General features: G+C 37.8%; 1 protein-coding gene across 1 annotated transcript in view; it reads right to left on the bottom strand.

Moving 5' to 3' along the window:
• Window positions 1–16,716, bottom strand: part of LOC149218893 (Nuclear transport factor 2 (NTF2) family protein) — a 352,149-nt gene extending 335,433 nt beyond the window's left edge. Inside the window, exon 1 of the mRNA XM_089382500.1 lies at window positions 16,550–16,716. Coding sequence (XP_089238626.1) covers window positions 16,550–16,649 — 100 coding nt within the window. The 5' untranslated portion in view covers window positions 16,650–16,716. The remainder of the gene's footprint in view (window positions 1–16,549) is intronic.
• Between the last annotated feature and the right edge of the window lie 1,811 nt (window positions 16,717–18,527).

The following is an 18,527-nucleotide window of genomic DNA, read 5'->3' as shown; positions in this document are numbered from 1 at the left end:
AATACATTGGACAACATCAAAACCACTTTTGAAGCTGGGATCTAGCCCTACCAGCTTCAAAGAGGAATCTCTCTTTATGATTTAACTTGGCTTTTAGGTTGAGTTTAGGCTAGTTACGATTATGCTTGGTTGTTTGTTTGAATTTGGTTGATTGGTTGGTTGATCTGATCAAATCACTTTCTTTCCATTGGGCTATGGAGTCAAATAAAACTGGATGCTGCACCAAAAGTTCAAAGGAGTAATCATAGGGCAAGCTAGCTAGATTTATTGGATCTTTTAAATTAAATTATAGAAGGGAGAAAAGGTGTGCTTCAGCATGGATTGAAAAGCATTTAAGAATTTCTCAATCAGACTTCAGAGGAAAACATATCCAAATAAGGTTTTCAAAAACATATCTTATTTTTCACATCTCCTATTTTACAATAAGATTTCAGATGCATAACATAAGAGAATAACAATGAAAACACAATTACAGTAGGAAAAACATCACCAGTATTTCGTAACACAAGTATCCTGTGAAGAGTCTTTTTATTAATGGTGCTCCAGCAACGCGGAAAGAGTACAATGCTTGATAGAAAGAGTTACAATGTTCAGGAACCAACCCTCAATACTTCGACAGAATGAAGTATTTAAACAAAATTTACAAAAAGATTACAATTAATGCCTCAGTGACATGGCATTCTATTATTGACTTCGAACTAACATAAATGAAATAATGCGATCAAAAGAGATGAATCTAGTGAAGTGATTTGGACATCTGGCACTGCTTTGGAGGAGAACAGTTGTTGAGTGGCCACTATTTGGGTGTTGCGCTAGTGAAGCTGACCTGTTCTTTTAATCCTGGAATTCACATAACTTATCCCACCGCTCCTCATCTGGAATGGCAATTTTTGTTACTTTGCGGTAAATTTCATCTACCTCGGTATATCGAGCGAATGTGGGTTTTACTGCAAAAATGTGTTTTATCTCATGTTGGATAAAACTCATGTTGTTGATAGCTTCATAAAAATCTATCCCTATCATAGCATCTTTGATGTGGGAAGACTTGACTGTATCCTTTGCAATGTCTTAGGAGCTTCTTCATGTAATCTTCCCTGGTCATCAATTTGTCATTGATCACAAATAAAGAAGGTAGAGCTTTCTTGTTCAATGCTTCTATTCTAGTGAAAAACCTGTTCACTGCTACCTCCAAAGTGTGACATTTCTCTGTCAGCTGCACAACCAAGTTCTTCTTTGTTAGAACTTTCTTTACTTCTAGGATCGTTTCTGTTCTGTCATCTACTCCCAAATCATCCAGCTCATATCTGTTTTTGGAATTGAGAAACTTTATGATGTTGTTGGCTGTGGCAGGCATTTCTCCCAATTCAGCATTGATAGTGGAAATGGTTTGCTTGGCTTTCTCCATCAACTCTTTCTATTCAAATATAATTTGGATACATGGCCAGATTTCATCTATTTCCTCAATGATATTGTTCCATATAATTTCTTTGACTTGGGCCAATGTGTGGCCAACAGAGGACTCAGTTGCTGATTTCCTCCATATTTCTACCTGGTTTTGAGCTCTCTGTAGCTCTACTACATGGAAAGTCTCAGTCTTTGTCTTCTGATCTTGTAGAAGATTGACTTGAGCCTACAATCTTTTGATTTCTTCAATCTGGAGAGACATGTTCTGTACTGCATTTGCCAACTGATCAGCAGTTGCCCCTGTGCTTGTTGTAGAAGATGTAGCTGTAGGAATTGTTGTGATAGGGAGTGCTTCCAAAGGGACAACAACCATTTTGGCAGCTTGCTCCTTTTCTTTGATCATCTTTTCCATCTCTATCTCCATTTTCTTCAATTGTGCACTCTGCTCCATGATGAGCTTCATCATGTCTGCCTTTTGTGTCTTTGTTTCTTCAATGTCCTTGGCCAGAGGATCTTTTGTGGCTGGTAACTTCAACTACTTCCTTAATGCTGCTATGTCTAAATTCTTTTTCCTTACAAGCTCTTCTGCAGCATTGATGTTTGCAGGGTCATAACCTACTTTGATCACCAAGTCCTCCAAAGCTTTGATCCTAGTGTCTTTGGCAAGTGCAGAGACTTTCTCCATCTTCAATTGTGATCGAACATTGGCCAATGCAACTTGCAATTTAGACAAACTCATAGCAGTGTTAGTGAGAGTAGATGAAATCATCTGCCCAGTTTGCTTGTGCATCTCCATTTGGTCAATGGGATGTATGTCTTTTCACATCAAATTCAAATGATGTCTTTTCGTAGTCTGATGACACCTTGGGCTGGGGAATCTGTGCTTGGAGGAATGCCATTTACATTTTACCTTTCTCTTAATCAAAGGCTGATAGCAGCCTGCTTTGAGAACTGGAAGTCTGCTTCCAGAACTGAGCATATGTGTTAATTTTCAAGGCCTCATTCCTTACTTTAATTTCCTTGAAAATGTCAAATATACTCTTTTCTGTCTCCCAGATGTGTTGGTCTGCATAACCTACTACTGATCCTGTGAAGTTGTGGAGGTAGTGGGAGAGAGTGTAGTGTGATCACCTATCAATGAGGAAAGAAGGGGCTCTTTGGAGGTGATGATGTTCTCCTGCTCTGAATCCTTGCTGAGGCTTAGTTTTGAACTGAGCTTGGCCTTCTTCCTATACATGATTTTGAAGCCTTCACTGAAAATCTCAGTCCCTGAAGGTGACTCTTCTTCTCTGCTTCTCTTTGCTGATTTCTCCTTTGTGATAGGAGTCTGCACTGTGGAGGATGACACCAGCTGCTCCTTGACCTCTTGTAGGGTGTTCTCAGTCCATTCTAGCTGGTTCTTATACTTTTCTATCTCTGGTCTGGTTGTGTGAAAATAAGCAGTAGATTTATTTTCTACTCTTAACTTAGAAATGACCCCTAATGGATCATATGACCAGGTGAAACTAAGGCTGAACTACATCTCTTTCAGTAGCTTATCTTCTTCTTCCCCTACTGCCCTGCTATTGCAAATGAAAGGCCCTATTTGTGTTTTGATTTTGAATTGGGACTTCTTTTTGGCAACTACAAAGTGGATCTCATCCATATTGAGCATTTCCTGATATATTTTAGAGCAAAAATCCTCATTGGGAGGAATTTTGGGATCTTGTAAGGGGCAAGCTCACACCCAAATATCCTTAGTTCTGTATAATTTTGATAGAGGTACCAATCCCCTGTCTGGACTTGGTTTGATAGCTGCAAAACTTTCTTAATTTCTTCACTGATCCTTGGCTCTGACCTACTGCTTAGGAGACTGAGTGTTGGATGTACAAACATCTCTATGAACTGTTTGTATGAGTATTCCTTTTGTTCCTTCATCACCAGTGTAGTCTAGAAGATGACTGACTGTTGATTTCCTTCTTCATCCAGCTTTTGTAAGGCAAGCTTGATGTTGTCTCCCTGAAAATATAAAAACATATAAACCAAGACAGAAGCATATTTGAATACCTCCTCAGTCTAGAATTTGATAAACTGCTCATGGATAGAATCTGCAAGAAATTGGTTGAAGTTGAACAAGATTGAAGGCTTGGAATCAGCAGAGAAAATGGAAAGAAATCCTATAATTGCCTCATCTACCCACTGATCTGAGTAATAGCCAAGGAGGTAGGAGATGACTGTGATAATTTGCTTGGCTCTCTTAGGGAAAATAGAGGATGGATAGGGAGGATTTTTCTTTGGTAATGGGGCATCTTCTGTCAAGAATAGCTCAATGGTTTTGGCTCTCTTACAAAGTCCAATTTATGATACAATTCAACAAGTGCTTCATGGGAAAAAGGAGTGAAATTCTCTACTTTAGGAGCCTGCATCATTTGGTCTATAGCTTGAGGAGTGATAGTGAAAAGAATTTCTCCAGTGGGGGCAATGATAGCTCTTTGGCTAGGCAGATAGCAAGCATGACACTTCCTAACAAATTCAGGGGTGTTGTGGGTACGAGGAAAAATATAGTGGGGCAAATTAGATTCCCACAGTTGAATATCATCGGATTTATCTATATATTTGTCCTCAAGCCAGCAATACATCTCAAAAAGATCAAATTCACAGAGAGTTTCATGGATCTTATAGTCTCTGTCTGCCAAAGGGATGTGGTGAAAATCAATGGGAGGGTGGATCAGAGGACTCACAGGTTCTTCTAGTCCCTTGTCTTTTGGAGGCATGATTGGCTAAAGCTATGGACAGTGGTGAAATGTGGATTACAGGTTCATAGTACGCGGAGAGGACTTGCACACCTGTACAGAAAATGGAAATGGCAGCAAAACAATGGGAATGGCAGTGTATAGACTCAGTCACCGGTTAATGAGCAAAGGGAGGGATTTTATAATGTTCTGGGCTTTCCCGTTGATGGTGGCGCAGGTCTGTTGGATTAACAGTGAAACCATTTAATTGTTTAACGACTTAATTCTGGAGGGAGCGGAGGTGATTGGTGGGATCAACGGGCAGATGACATGGCGGAGGGTGAGTGGCGAGAGTGCAACGGATAGAGGAGTGGTATCGGGAGGCGGAAAAATTGCTTTTCGGTTGGGGGGGGGGGAGGCGATTAGTGGTTTCGCCTGAGGGGGGTGCGAAATCACCTGGTGTTGACATGTAACGACAGGCGCGGTTTCGAATACCACCCATTTCGCCCCTCCCCCTCCCCCGACAGTAAAGTTCTGATGGTGGGGGGGGCCAAAACACACTGTGGGCCGTCAGATGTTGGGAGGTGGGCACAGATGAGGGGAGAAGTGGCAGGGTGTTAATGTGATGTGACGGGGCGTTTGGTGGGGTCGGGAGAAATGATTTTAATGTAGAGCGGGGAAAAGAATTAAGTGTATGTTGGGGTAGGGGATGAATGAAAATGTGAGCGGAGGGGTGACTTTGGGGTGTTAGAACTTAGGAATAGGAGATTAATATACCAAACATTAATTGATATAAAAAACTTTAGAGTAAAACTTTAATCCTTCACCTTTTTCTTCTGCACATGAAAATAATATTTAACATCTGACTTTGGGATAAAATCTTCATGTCTTTCTTGTAATCATTATAGCGCTTCTACCTACCCTTTTGCATTTCAATTCTTTTTCGAAGCTAACATTTTCTCTTGCTGTTTTGCAGGATGCATTTAAACTAGCAGACCCAAATCACTTTTCTTTTATAAACATCTACCTTATCCTATCACTTATTTCGCCATTGACTCATATTAAACTATTGAGTCAATTTTATTTCTACCTAGCTACTGATGTACCAAGATTAAACTGTTTGGTAAATCTTTATTCACTAACCTATTGAACAGAAATTTAAATGTGTTCAATTATGATTAAATTGTATGACTTGAACATAATTTCAATCATTGTGGCATTTAAAAACAATTTGCACACAACCTTATTTGAAAATACAGTAAAGAACTAACTTATCAATAGTGGCACTTGGACTTGCAGTGCTTTTAGTATTATTTTCTATTTTTTCTTTTGTGGGTTTCTTATTTCCTTTTTTCTTATTTTTTTTTTAACATACCCTCTTTTCATTTTCTTTTTTCATATTTTTGGAAATCATTTGAATATTGAAATTATGTACAATATGAAATCACAAATACAAAATACTCAATCACCTTGAGATCCTATAATTTATAGGACCCTAACAGAACCACCTTTTACTCAAGCCGTCTGGTCTACTGTTGTCTGGGAAAATGTCTCTCCTGCCCTTTGAAACCTCCGCTCAACTTCTAGCACTGAAACTCGGCCCACATCTTGTCCCACCTTGGCAAGGTATATCTACCCAAAATACTTTGGACAAATACCTGCCACTCATCGGAAACATTTTTTTAGTGCCAATCGCACTAGCTCTGTAGGTTGAGGCGCTGCTCCAACAACTAACAACTGATCTCAAACCTCCTAAATTCTGGTGAGGAAGGGGTTTGTGCCTTCCCCCTTCTGCTTTCTGATGCATCTCAGCTTTTCTTCTAAGTACATCTTTCACTACTCAGAAATGCCCTGGTATAGCGTGGAGAGAGTCTCCCACATCTTTTTGGTCATTCCCTTGGTCGTTATATGTGAGACAATATGATGTGGAACTCCATCTAGGATCAATCGCTTCGCCCACACCATCTCCTCTTTGTACTCCTTCAGCTAATCTGCATCTTGGGGAACTGCTACCACTGCATCAATATATGGCTCCAGGCCATATTCATCTAGAAGGAAGGACATCCTAGCCTTCCAGATGACATAGTTGGAAGCTCCATCCAACCTGTCCTAATCATGAAGCACAACAATGGCCATCTCAACAAATGTCGAAAATCTCCTCTTCCCTTCTACTCAGCTGCTGCTCAGCGATTCCAAATCCCTTCTGGAGTGAAAAGCTCTGCTCACGACGACTGCTGCTTTGCAAGGAAAATCAAACTTCTTGGGACTAGAAGTTCCCTAAGGAAAATTTTCCCTCAGTGTGTGCTCTTCTTCCTTCCTCCCGATGCTAGCTCTACTCTAGAAAACTGCTGCAAAACTACTGCATCCAACTAGAGATCTGCTTTGCGAAAATATTGGGTTGCTCCCTCTGCTTATGGAATCACTTGATCTGGAGAGATCAAATTTTTTGTCCCTCGCACAAATAATCGAATCTCCTCAAGTAACTCGGCCTCTCAGCAAAGTGATTGCGCTGCCTCTGGCGTTTCAATCTGTTGCCCACACTGAACAACAAAACTCCTTTTGTCTTCGCGACTGAGCTCTTTGGCTAGTCAACTACGCTCTGATACCATGTGAAAATTTTGAGTGGAATCCTATTGCAGCAACTGGAAATTATTCTCCTAATTGTTAATTAATTTTAAAAAAAAATTACTGTTTCCTACAGCAAATACTAAATAACTCACACTGCAACCTACACAAATAAAAATGCGGAAAAATAAACGTTGGAAGAAATGCTAGCACACACACATAAAAATAATACAGTTATTTTTGGACAAAAATCCCTGGAAAAACCCAACTTGGGAAAACCAGTGCAACAATTGAAGGTTTTAGTATTATGCAGCAGTGAAATAATCTTACAACTGGATGTCGAAACTGGCAATTCTATAAAGAAATACTGGCAAGAAAAATCTAGTGAGGAAATCTCCTCACTCCACCGGAAAATCCGGGCTCTGACCTTAGCTCAAATTGAGTCGTCCAAACGAGCTCTGCGTAGCTACTGCATCACCCTAGCGCAATCCCTTCTGTACTCTGTTCGAACCAACTTCTACTCAAGCCGTTTAGTCTATTGTTGTTTGAGAAAATGTCTCTCCTACCCTCTAGAACCTCTGTCCAGCGTCTAGCACTGAAACTAGGCTTTCCCCAACAGATTTGAAGTTGCCTCTAGAGGCTATTGTGCTGCTCTCAACCTCATTGTGGCTCACTTGCCTCTCTGCAAATGCACTCACTGGATCTGGAATCCTTCCTCCGACTTCACTGTCTCTGCCCTTGACTCACTATTTCGATCTCACTAGCTCTCTCTCCGACAACTGACTGCTGCTACTCAAGAAATCGATCTGCTCATGAAATCAAACTACTCTAAGTGTATTCTCCAAGTGCCCATCGACTTCTTCTTATAATCCTTTTGTTGGGACTCCAACGGCCAAGATTAAATCTTAATCAATGGTTAGGATTAACTTGAAGTCGATTTGTGTGAGTTTCTAGATCATTCGCACCTTGACTTAATTAATTCTGATTAATGGCTAATAATCTAATTAAGTTACTTCTAGGCTGAATTTCTAGAAACAATTTTTGGGTTTTGGAGATCTCTTGTATTCTAGTCTCTCCACAAAATTTTGTGGCTAGAACACATCTGATGCTACAAAAACTAATAGTGATCATAATTGTAGGGCTCTTCCAACCCATGTCTTATTCACCTATGTTTTTTCCACATGGTCATGTATCATAGAGTTTGTATGCATCTTTTGGGCCATGGTACAATATATTTTAATTTTTCAACATGGCAGTCTCATAATTCATGACATTCCATATTTTATGGGGCACTACACATATCCCAAAGTGCAGGGCTCTAAGGACCAAAACTCAATAGTGGCTCAAAATGATCATCATGATGCCTACTTGACATGCCACATCAAAATTGTGGCACAAAAAGGATATCTGTGTTAAATTTCTAATACCAGCCAAATTTATTTTCTCACGGCAATTTAATTTATCCCCAGTAGTTTATTTATTTACCCACATAATTACGGAAACGCCGAAAAAAAAAATCGTTGGTAGTTTTAACTTCAAGAATTAGATATATGTAGTGGAAATAAACCAGAGAGGTCAATCACACATTGCAAAATAAAATCACCCACAACAATTCTTTGTCATTTAATTATTTGAATAGAATATAATATAGTTGTGACCAAGCATTATAAATCCTAAGCCATGGAATATAATACAGTTGTGGCATAGTTAAAATCACACGTGGATAAACAAAGTTGGTTGTAATGCTCTCCAAACCCAACCATAAAGACTTGTGAAAGCCACAACGTATAAAAGGTGGGCCAATACTCTACGTAAGGTTCAAAGGGATATTTGTTTAGTGAATAAAGAAAAGTCGTCTAGCCACCAATGAACAAAGGATTTCCCAATTTGCATGTGGGGCCACTCCATGCCATCAATAACCAAGTAGTAAGTAGTCATGAGGGTTCGTGGGGCCAAATGAACATTGCAAATTCGATCGAGACCCATTGAAGGTGCTTTATGGAATTTCACACAAGTTGGGTCTACTCGATGCCACACAAGGGGATGTTCAAACCAAGCATTGAGATGTAGATCCCCAATTGAGTCAAATTGTTTTCTGGACAATTGTATGAAGCATCGTAGCATCCAAAGAGGGTCATGGGAGTTTTAGTGGCCAAATTATTCAAAGCAACACGTGGGATATTTTTAATCAAACCATTGGCTATCATTCATTGTTTCAAGCTAGTTAAAGGGTAAAGAAAGTGAGATGTTGTCTTTTCCTGCATATGAGTGGTCAAATCAAGTGGGTCCTCCCCCTCTTGTGGACAAAATTTTATGCAGAAAATGGTATTTTATTGTAAAAGTGACTTAGTCTCCAATATGTGGATAACAAGTCAATTACTTTTTAACAAATGGAGGAAATTAGTTGTTAACCAGCTGTTATTAGAAAAATTACAAAAGGCTAGTTTCTCTTATTTTGATTGTTGTTGAACCATGAGATCATTTTGATGCCATGATGGGAACTTTTCATGTGCAAATACTTTTTGTGGATTGAATTTTATATGCTCCTTTTTCTCAGTGTTGTGCTATAATATTCATCTTTCGTAGAATAGACACAAGTGCTTTTGGTCACTATTACCCACCAAATAGTGGGTAACCTCATCGGAGAAAATATTCTCCTTCTTTGGACATCCAATCAACCAACAGCCCTACATTACTTAGTACATGATGATATGATCCTCCACCATTTGCACCGGTTAGACACCTCTCACCATCCGACATTCCTCTTGAAGGAAGGTGGGTCCTCATTCGGTAGGTACTCTAACCATCTTGAAATCATGTGCTTTTACTTAATGTTTTGGCAAGTTAATATGGATTAAGGGGTGATATGAACGATTGTCCAATCTTGATTTTAAACTTTTTCTCTCACTTTACCAAGGAGGTTAGTTTTGACCCTAGTCGGACCTCCTCTTAAGCCTTAGGGTTATAGGAGTGGCACTACTTCGGAGACTTGGATTGAAGTAGCGTGTCCATGATTATTCCATACTTGCCATTTTCCATCATTCCCCAAATTTCATCTCCATTCTTTGGGTTTGTGGTCATTGGTTCATTGGGATTAGCACTCTCTTATCCTCATCCTTGAGTATGGGACAGAAACTTTTCCCTGGAGTTTGATGTATTTAAAAGAAATATAAAAGCATGAAATGTACAATGAAAGAAAAAGAATGTTTAAATGCAAAAGATGGTCGAAACATTAATTAGCATGCGAGCAAAAGCCTAGCATGAGCTCTACCCCCCTCATTAGGCATAACCTAGTTCCTTGAGCACTTGATCCCCCATCACATAATAAAGAAACCCTTGCATGTCCCAACCTTGATAAGAGATAAACTGGCTTGTCATTAAGGGGTAAATAAATGCTAAATCATTAAAAGAAAGCTTGGGCTCCTAAACTACGCTCCTATTCAAAACATTATTGAAAAGTAGTAAAAGGCGCACTAGACGGGTGGAAAAAGCCAAAGAAAGGGGTAGCTTATGTAACTCATGCCTCCATAATTTCTCCCTCCTTACATCTATACACTCAAGATGATGGACCTCCATCAGCTAGTCCCATGACCATGGCACCTTGCCTTGAAGTCCTTCCCCTCCATTGCCACCATTATCACAAGCACCTATGGATTGAAGGGTTGACCTAAGACATGTCACCTCCCCTTAGGGGTTGGAAACACCTAATAGGGTTGACCATCTAGCCATCCCTAACACAAGTAGGGAACACTTTTACAAGACTTGGTCTAGTTAGATATTTGAAGGTGATCTCAGTTTGAAGTGTTATTATGCCCTTAACAATTAAGTATGGTCCACTATGATGCATCTATGGTCATTTTCCCTAATGATTGGTGGCTTTCACTTGATCTTGAGATGGTTTTTCCAAGTGTTCCTTCACACAGTAGTAGAGGCCTTTGAGGGAACATTACGTCGCTCCACTAAACAACTTTCTCATGCTCTTTTGAACCTTCTAGAGAGCAGTGTTGACCTTGCATATGCAGTGTTGCCCCTTTAGAGCAAAGCATCGGGTACTTTGATGATTTCAACTAATGATTGACACCCCGGAGTATCCCCAAATGTTGAAACACTGAGATCCTCTTATTTGGTGTTGGATTTTCATGATGTTGTACCAAACAGACCTAGGACGCCCCTAGGCTAGCCTTGACACTATTTGATGGGAATTACCTAATCTGAAGTCCAGATGATGATGGTCATCCCTAGGATGACATGGGAGGACTTGTACTCACACTTGGAGCCCCAATATTGGAGACAAGTGATGCCATGTCACTAATCTAGTCCTTGAGAGTGATGCGAGACTCCCAAAGCGTGGTTCCTTGAACATGAAGGCACTTTGAGGTATTCCTTGATGTCTCCCTCAAAACTTGGAGTTGATTATGATGATGGAACATCTCACTAGCACACCCCATGCATTTTTGTAGCATTTATGCCCAAAAAAGGGCATGACGTCATGATTTTGGAGGATATCAACCCACACGCGTGGGCTTTATGGCATTACTTTATTGTTTTGAGCTATGGAGTTGGCTTGTAACCCCTTGCCTTGTCAAACACGCAAATTCAATTTTTTTTTGGGGCTTGTAGGCTAATATTATTTTTCTTGTTTTAGGGCTTGTAGGCTAATATAAATAGAGGATCCCTCACTTGGTCTTTTTCATCATCACACTTGAGAATTCGACCCTATCTTCTTGGATATAAATTATCTTTGTCTTTTCCATGCTTGGTAGAGATGTGATTTTTACGTAGCATTTGCTATTGGAGATTGGTTATTGTATTGGGGATGTCCTTTTGGATTAAAAGGTCTTTTCTTGGACGAATTTGTAAGTTTATTGCTGATTTTTCATTATTTTGATGTGAATGAATTAATGCTAGGGTTTCTCTATGTTCCATGACTAAAGGCATATTATTTATTGGAAATCTTGGTTAAATTTTGCATGTTAAATATATTCTTCCTTGAAATCCATAGAACAACTAGTGTGCATCTTCTATTTAAATTCTCCCCTCACAAAAAGGATAGTTAGGGTTTCACAAGTGGGAAACATACTCTCCCCCCTTACTCCAATCAATTGTCCTTTATCTCTAAAATTTGCCCTAAATTTCCATTAGCCCAAGTAGGATTAGGTACTAGTTGATTTGTGTTGATCAAAAACCTCTAAATAAAATAATTTTCCCTTTTTAGATCTCCTAAGCTTTTTAAGGCAAGCTGCTAGGGCATTTTCTAGGACCGAATTGTTTGTAGGGTTATTGTGGATGCATGTTTGTGAATGAGAACCAAGGGTTTACCTCCTTATACCTTTTAAATGCAAAATATAGCATATTTTGTCATATATTTTCCCATAATATGGCTGACGTCATCCTTCCATTATCAATTTTGTGCTTTGGGAGCCCTAAACCCTAGCCAAACTTCAACTTGAAGCATATTTGAGGGTTTACATTATTTCTTTGTTGATCTAATCTTCAAGTAAACTCTTTCCTTAACTTCTATGTGTCTAGGTATTTCATTATCATTGAATATAAATAAACCCTAGTGTGTAGAAACCTTTATCTAGTCTAGGGGTAAGATACGTAACTCCTTTATAAAGAAGAATTGAGCCTTATCCAATTTAAGGTATCTTTCCCTAGCCTATTTACATCAGCTGGAACCTTAGAACTAGATAATCCTTATAGGGGAATACGGGGAAGCCTCCCTTGTGGTGAACTCCACTAAACAAAAGGAGGAAGATTGTTGAGGTGACAATGGCAATCTCCCTCATTGTTGCTATAGGGTCTGGCACTCACCTCGTGAACCCCTCACAAGGCTTGCTAGATTTTGCAACAGCAGTTACCACAAAGCTGCTAGACCAATCCATTGAGGGGCCACAAGTCACGTGGAAGTGGAGATCTAGGGCCAAGCCTTCACCTCACCCTATGCTAGTGCTAAAGGTGTTCAAACCTAATGGTTGAACAAACCCTTTTAGAGGGTATCTTCAACAAATGTAGGATCTTGTTAGTGTTACAATTAGTTTAGTGGTTTGAAAATTCTCAAATAAAGGGATTTTCATAGTGGAATTAGGGAGCTTGTGTTGACATTCTAGGCTAAATTGGGTGGGATAGTCTCAACTCCTATCCCAATTTCTAGTCCAAAGGAAAAATGGGGTTGTGATCATAATCTGGCACGTTGAAGGTAAACCTCACTATAGCAACCACATCTATTAAAAAATATCAAATTCTTTAATTTTCTATCATATAAAAAGAAAAAAATACAGAAATAGAATAAAATCCTAGCTTGTGCATAAATCGAGATTTTGATAACTAGTAGATCTTGAGGATTTAACTATTAGATATATTCACACCTCAAGATAACTTACCCTCTCATTTTCTACATTAATATTTCACATTTCATGAGGGTATTGTGAGAAGCTTTGCAGATCTACAATTTATTACAGCAGCTTCCATAGCAGATTTGGCAAATTTACCATACGAAGGGGCATAAACAAGTAAGTAATCATCCCTTGGACCCTTTATGTTATTCCAAATTTTATACCACTGCATCATCTTTAAATTTCTGGAGTAAAAGCAAGTGATTTCCAATCATTACGAGCTTATTTTACTTGCTGGAATTTTTTCTGTGGTTTAACTCAAAGGGGGATTTAACCCAAAATCACCACAAGTGATTTCCAACTTGTTGGAAATCCATTTACACCTACAGGTCTCAGGTTTTGTGCTGTCACTTTCTTCATTTATTTGTTTCCTGAACCTTTTCACCCATAGATCCACCAATCTAAGGTGTTTCTACCTGTATGGGTGGACCTAAGAGGACAATTAGCTAGTTGTTTTCTATACTTTTCTGCATATTTGAAGCTACAGGACAATAAGGAAATTAAATAGAACAAGGAAATTATCACATACTTGGTAAGGGTACTTATCACTCTTTTCTTGTGTTAATTTAGATGTAAAAATATTAGAATTTTAGTGATCTTATTTGCTGATCTACATTATTTTTGCATAAAAATGTTATTTATAGATCAATAAAGTTAAATAATTAACTCCTACATCCCATTAGATACAGATATTAGGCACTAGTCTAATCAAAAATACATATATTAGGCACTAGTCTAATCATTTTGGTAGAGATACTTGTGTATGTAGGGAAGCCTCCCATAGCCATTCATAGAAGTTGGACTTAAAAAGTAGAGACCTGTGTCGACATGTTAGTGGACACTTGTCCTATTTGGTACCAGATAACACCTCATGAGAACCTTGATGAGACCGCTAAACCGGTCGGTAACAGGGCCCTACCCTAGATGACCATGATGAGCCCTAGCCCATCGTTGGCATTATTGGGTAGTGCTTATGTATCAAGTTGTAAATTCATATTCCTTGTGGCACCATGGACTTTGCTACTTCGCTATATGGTTTATCAATGGCATGTTCTCAAGTGTTTTGGCATAAGCCAACCCACTTTTGAGTCTTGGTTAACATTTTGCTAGTCCTTATGGAGGTTGCTTGTGCAACTTACCCCTTTTTTGAATTAAAGCAATGTAAATAATGTTTTATCAATAATCAAAGGAAGCTTTAATGTCAAACCAAAATAAAAAGATAGACTGTTTCACAAATATTGGTTTGAAGTCATACTTCATCAAAAACCAAATTTGGCTTTCCTCTTTTGTTGAAATCTCTTCTCAATAGTGTGAAGGGTTGCAATAGTTAGAAAGCTAGACTTAAATGAGGAAATATGGGGTGTGTCTGCTTCTTATATGCATTTAAAAGAGTAGGCATTTCTACGAAGGAATAGCCATACAGAAAAAACTTATTTTTCTAGAAACTTCAAAAGTAAAATAGTGCTTTTTACAGCCTTAAGTAGTTATTGTTCTTAATTGGAGCGTTAATAAGAGCGTTATGATGTGTACTACCAGAGAGATCATTCATAAAGTTTTCATGAAACATCCATAGCTATTTAATAGGGTTACACTTACAAAGGCTCAGATGTTATCAATCAAGGGGTTGTCGTCCAGTAGTGAAAATAATGGCATGTCAAGCCACCCAGCAAAGTTCAACTTTCCTCGAGACATGAACAAGAGGTTCAGTTGGAGGGAAAACCTTGTGTAGTTATATATTCTCAAATGTTTTATGTCAGCCAATGGGATTCTGGTTAAGTTATGAAAATAATGCCATGTCAAACCACCAACAAGGTTCAATTCCCCTGGAGATGAACAAATTATTAGGTCAAGTGTGAGCCATGGGTGATTTTGATGGAAGAGTGTTTTATGTCATAGGCGCTTTACCCCAACAGAGATACTATTGGGGCCAAGTGCAAGCCCTAGGTGTTTTGACCAAAGAGTACTCCCACCATGTCAATTTTACTGAACAAAAGTGCTTATCTTCAATTCCCCTAAAGGAACATACAAGAAGTTGGGACCAAGTGCAAGCCACCAACCAAGGTTCAATTCCCCAGAGACACGAACAAGCAATTGGATCAACTGTGACTCATGGGTGATTTTGAAATTGGGGCCAAGTGCAAGCCACCAACCAAGGTTCAATTCCCCAGAGACACGAACAAGCAATTGGATCAACTGTGAGTCATGGGTGATTTTGATGGAAGAGTACTCCCTGTCATGACAATTTTACCAAACAAAGGTGCTATTGGGACCAAGTGCAAGTTCAAGTGCAAGTTCTACGTGTTTTCAATTGAAGAGTACTTCCTATCGCGTCAACTTTGCTAAACAAAAAGTCGTAGTCTATCTGTTATATGTTTTGGACTTTTTCTGGCATATTTTCTGATCTAATTTGCCCGGAATTGATTGGAATCACATGTTTAAGTTATAAATTCAAATTAGAACTCACTAAATCTGAGTTCCCCAAAGGTTTTTCGGGATGTTGACGTCAAAAATTGATTTTAGACAATAAAGATCAAGATTTGACCCAAAAAAAATTCAACAGATTCTGACAAAAACTCCAAAAAGTTATAGACAACGCCAATCTCCAATTCGAAAAGACATGAAATTAGGGCCAAACGCAAGTACTGGATGTTTTTGACGCAAAATTACCCCTTGTCATGGCAACTTAATCAATCAGGTACTCATCTTCAATTCCAAATAAGTGGTTGGGCTAAGATCAAGTACTCGGTGATTTTGACGGAAGGTTATTCCCTTTGACGGCCACTTAAGGCCTGGGTGATTTTGACGAATATTCCCTTTCACAGAACAGAAGTGCTTGCCTTCAATAATTCGCCCCTCGAGGGTTGTTTTACTGAACAAGTGGGTTGCTTCTGGTCTCGAACCTCTTTGGGTCGGAGTAAGTGGCCGCTTGCGGTGCCTTTTGGCGCCGGCACAAGTGGCCTGTTTATGGTGATGGGCCTTTCAGAGCCACAGTTGTAATCTTCTCTGAAGCTTAACGTGGCACTTTCCAAAAAGAAATTTTGAAGACAAGTTTTGTAAAGAACATGCACGAGTAAATATATAGATATGTGCATACTATTTGCAGATGAAGTACTTTCAGCATACATAGCCCAGCAGTTGTACGCAGTGAGTATCAAAATTTGAATGTGTGGAACACCCGGATTTCATATAATTGTAAATGAGTATTTTATAGTGGTAGATCATTTTTCTTTTCTACATTAAACCATTAAATAATTATATAAATAAATTTAAAAATAAAAAAAATAATTATACAGCTTGCTATCTATATACAGAATCATGTAACCTGTTTAAATTCACGTGATCTGTACATATAGATGTCAAGGAATCAAGAAAATCATGCCCTTAAGAGGCAATCAGATGTCGTTTTGAAAGACAAATTCATATTTGGATCTTTCTTAATGAAAAAGTTATAGAAATTTAGAAAATTTGTCTTACCAATCCCTGGTGTTTCTGCCATGCTCTTCAGCGTGCTGAAATGCAATTCTCGGAACTTGGGCTGGGAAAGGAGAAGAATAAGCGATGTCCTCAGTGGCATTGACAGTATTCCCTTACACAGAAGTTTTAAGTCGAACGACTCCAGAGGTCTTGTTTGTCTCGTTCAGGGGCAAGGAACTCGAGGCCTAAAAGAGGCCAACACGATGTCACATCCACGGTTGCACGATTCGGGTGCATTCGCATGTTGGACTCACAGTCGTCGATCTAAAGCCTTTGAAATAGTAAATATAAATTTTGTTAATGATACGCGTTGATGGTAAAGTAGTTACCAAGTTTGAATCCAAAATTCAAACTTGATAGGAAATACGGAAAATGTGCATGAAAAGAAATTCAATATCCGGCAAAAATTTATGAATATATTTTGTTAAAATTTACTAAAGGTTATAAATAAGTATTTGTATATTTTATTTTTATTTTTATTTTAGCAAATTTTATTTTTGTGTGTGGAGATGCTTTTTAATATGAAAGAGATGTTGTAATGCTTTTTGTCGAGTTAAACATTTTGACAAAACATCTATCTTAGACGCTCTTTAATATGAAAGAGATGTTGTAATGTTTTTTTGTCCAGCTAAGCATTTTGACAAAACATCCATCTTAACTCCAGATCTATCATACCCCGGGGAGGAATCAAATCTCTTTATGTGCAAACCTTCATAGTTAAGATGGATCTACACTAGTTTACATGATAGATAATTATACAAAAATAAAACATAAATTTTAAGACATAAGGACTATAAATACATGAATCAAAATCATTGAAATGAGATTCCCTAATTTTTTTTTTTGAAACTTTGTCTATAAGACACTCAAGTTTTCCAAATTTTTCAAACATGAGGACCATTCACAAAAGCTTGAAAGGAAGTAGTTAATACAATTTAATATAAACACTCTCATGTGGGAGGACGAGGATAGATAGAGGTATTTTTGGTGAAAGAATTTTCTTTTATTTGTACAAACCATTCACAAATGATTTAGAATATAATTTAAAAAGAAAAATAAAGAGAAAATAACTCTGGCTTTTAAATTTATTTTAAATTAAGAAATTATAATAAAAAAAAGTTACCAAATTTTTCTCTTTTTCTTTTAAACTTTGCCTATAAGACACTCCAATACAAAAATAAACCCTAATTTGGTATTAGGGAAGGTTTATCTCAACCAATAATAGCCACTTATGAGATTGACAACTTAAGGTCCTAATCCCCCAATCACTTTGTGAATTTTCTATGTCTATATATAGCTCACATTTATAGCTTTCACACCAAAGGATTCAAATCTCAAATTTGGCACAACTAATTGATGCTTGGTTGCCTATAAAACACTCTCAAACTGGTGGACAACAATAATCATACAAAAGTAAATCCCAGTTTTTCAGACATGAGGACTATAGATACATAAATCAAAATCATTGAAACCAGATTCTTTAAAAAAAAATTAAAAACTTTGTCTATAAGGCACATTGATACAAAAATAAAACATATACAAAAATAAATCATAATTTTTGAGACATAAGGACTATAGATACATGCATCAAAATCATTGAAATGGGATAAAGAGAATATAAATCTTCAATTTTTTTTTTTTTAAATTAACAAATTACAATGAAAAATGTTTTCCCTAAAAATTTAAGACTTTGCCTATAAGACAATCTCATGTTGGAGGACAAGAATAATTATACAAAAGTAAAGCCTAATTTTTCAAACATAAAGACTATAAATACATAAACAAAATTACTGAAATGAAAACATTGTTACAAAGCACTGATACAAAAATAGAGGTATTTTTGCTCTGAAAAACCATTGGCAAAATATTTAAAATATCATTTAAAAAAAATAAAAACAAAAAACTGTCCTTTAAATCTTTTGTGTCTATATATAGCTCTCACACAAAAGGATTCAAATTTGGCACAAGAAATTGACAA

Source organism: Pinus tabuliformis, chromosome Q, assembly GCF_031772625.1.
Source record: "Pinus tabuliformis cultivar Carrire ecotype Pingquan chromosome Q, CPIR1, whole genome shotgun sequence".
Classification (NCBI taxonomy): Eukaryota; Viridiplantae; Streptophyta; class Pinopsida; order Pinales; family Pinaceae; genus Pinus; species Pinus tabuliformis.
The sequence above is the reverse complement of the archived record's forward strand: the minus strand, read 5'-3'. Positions and strand labels throughout refer to the sequence as shown.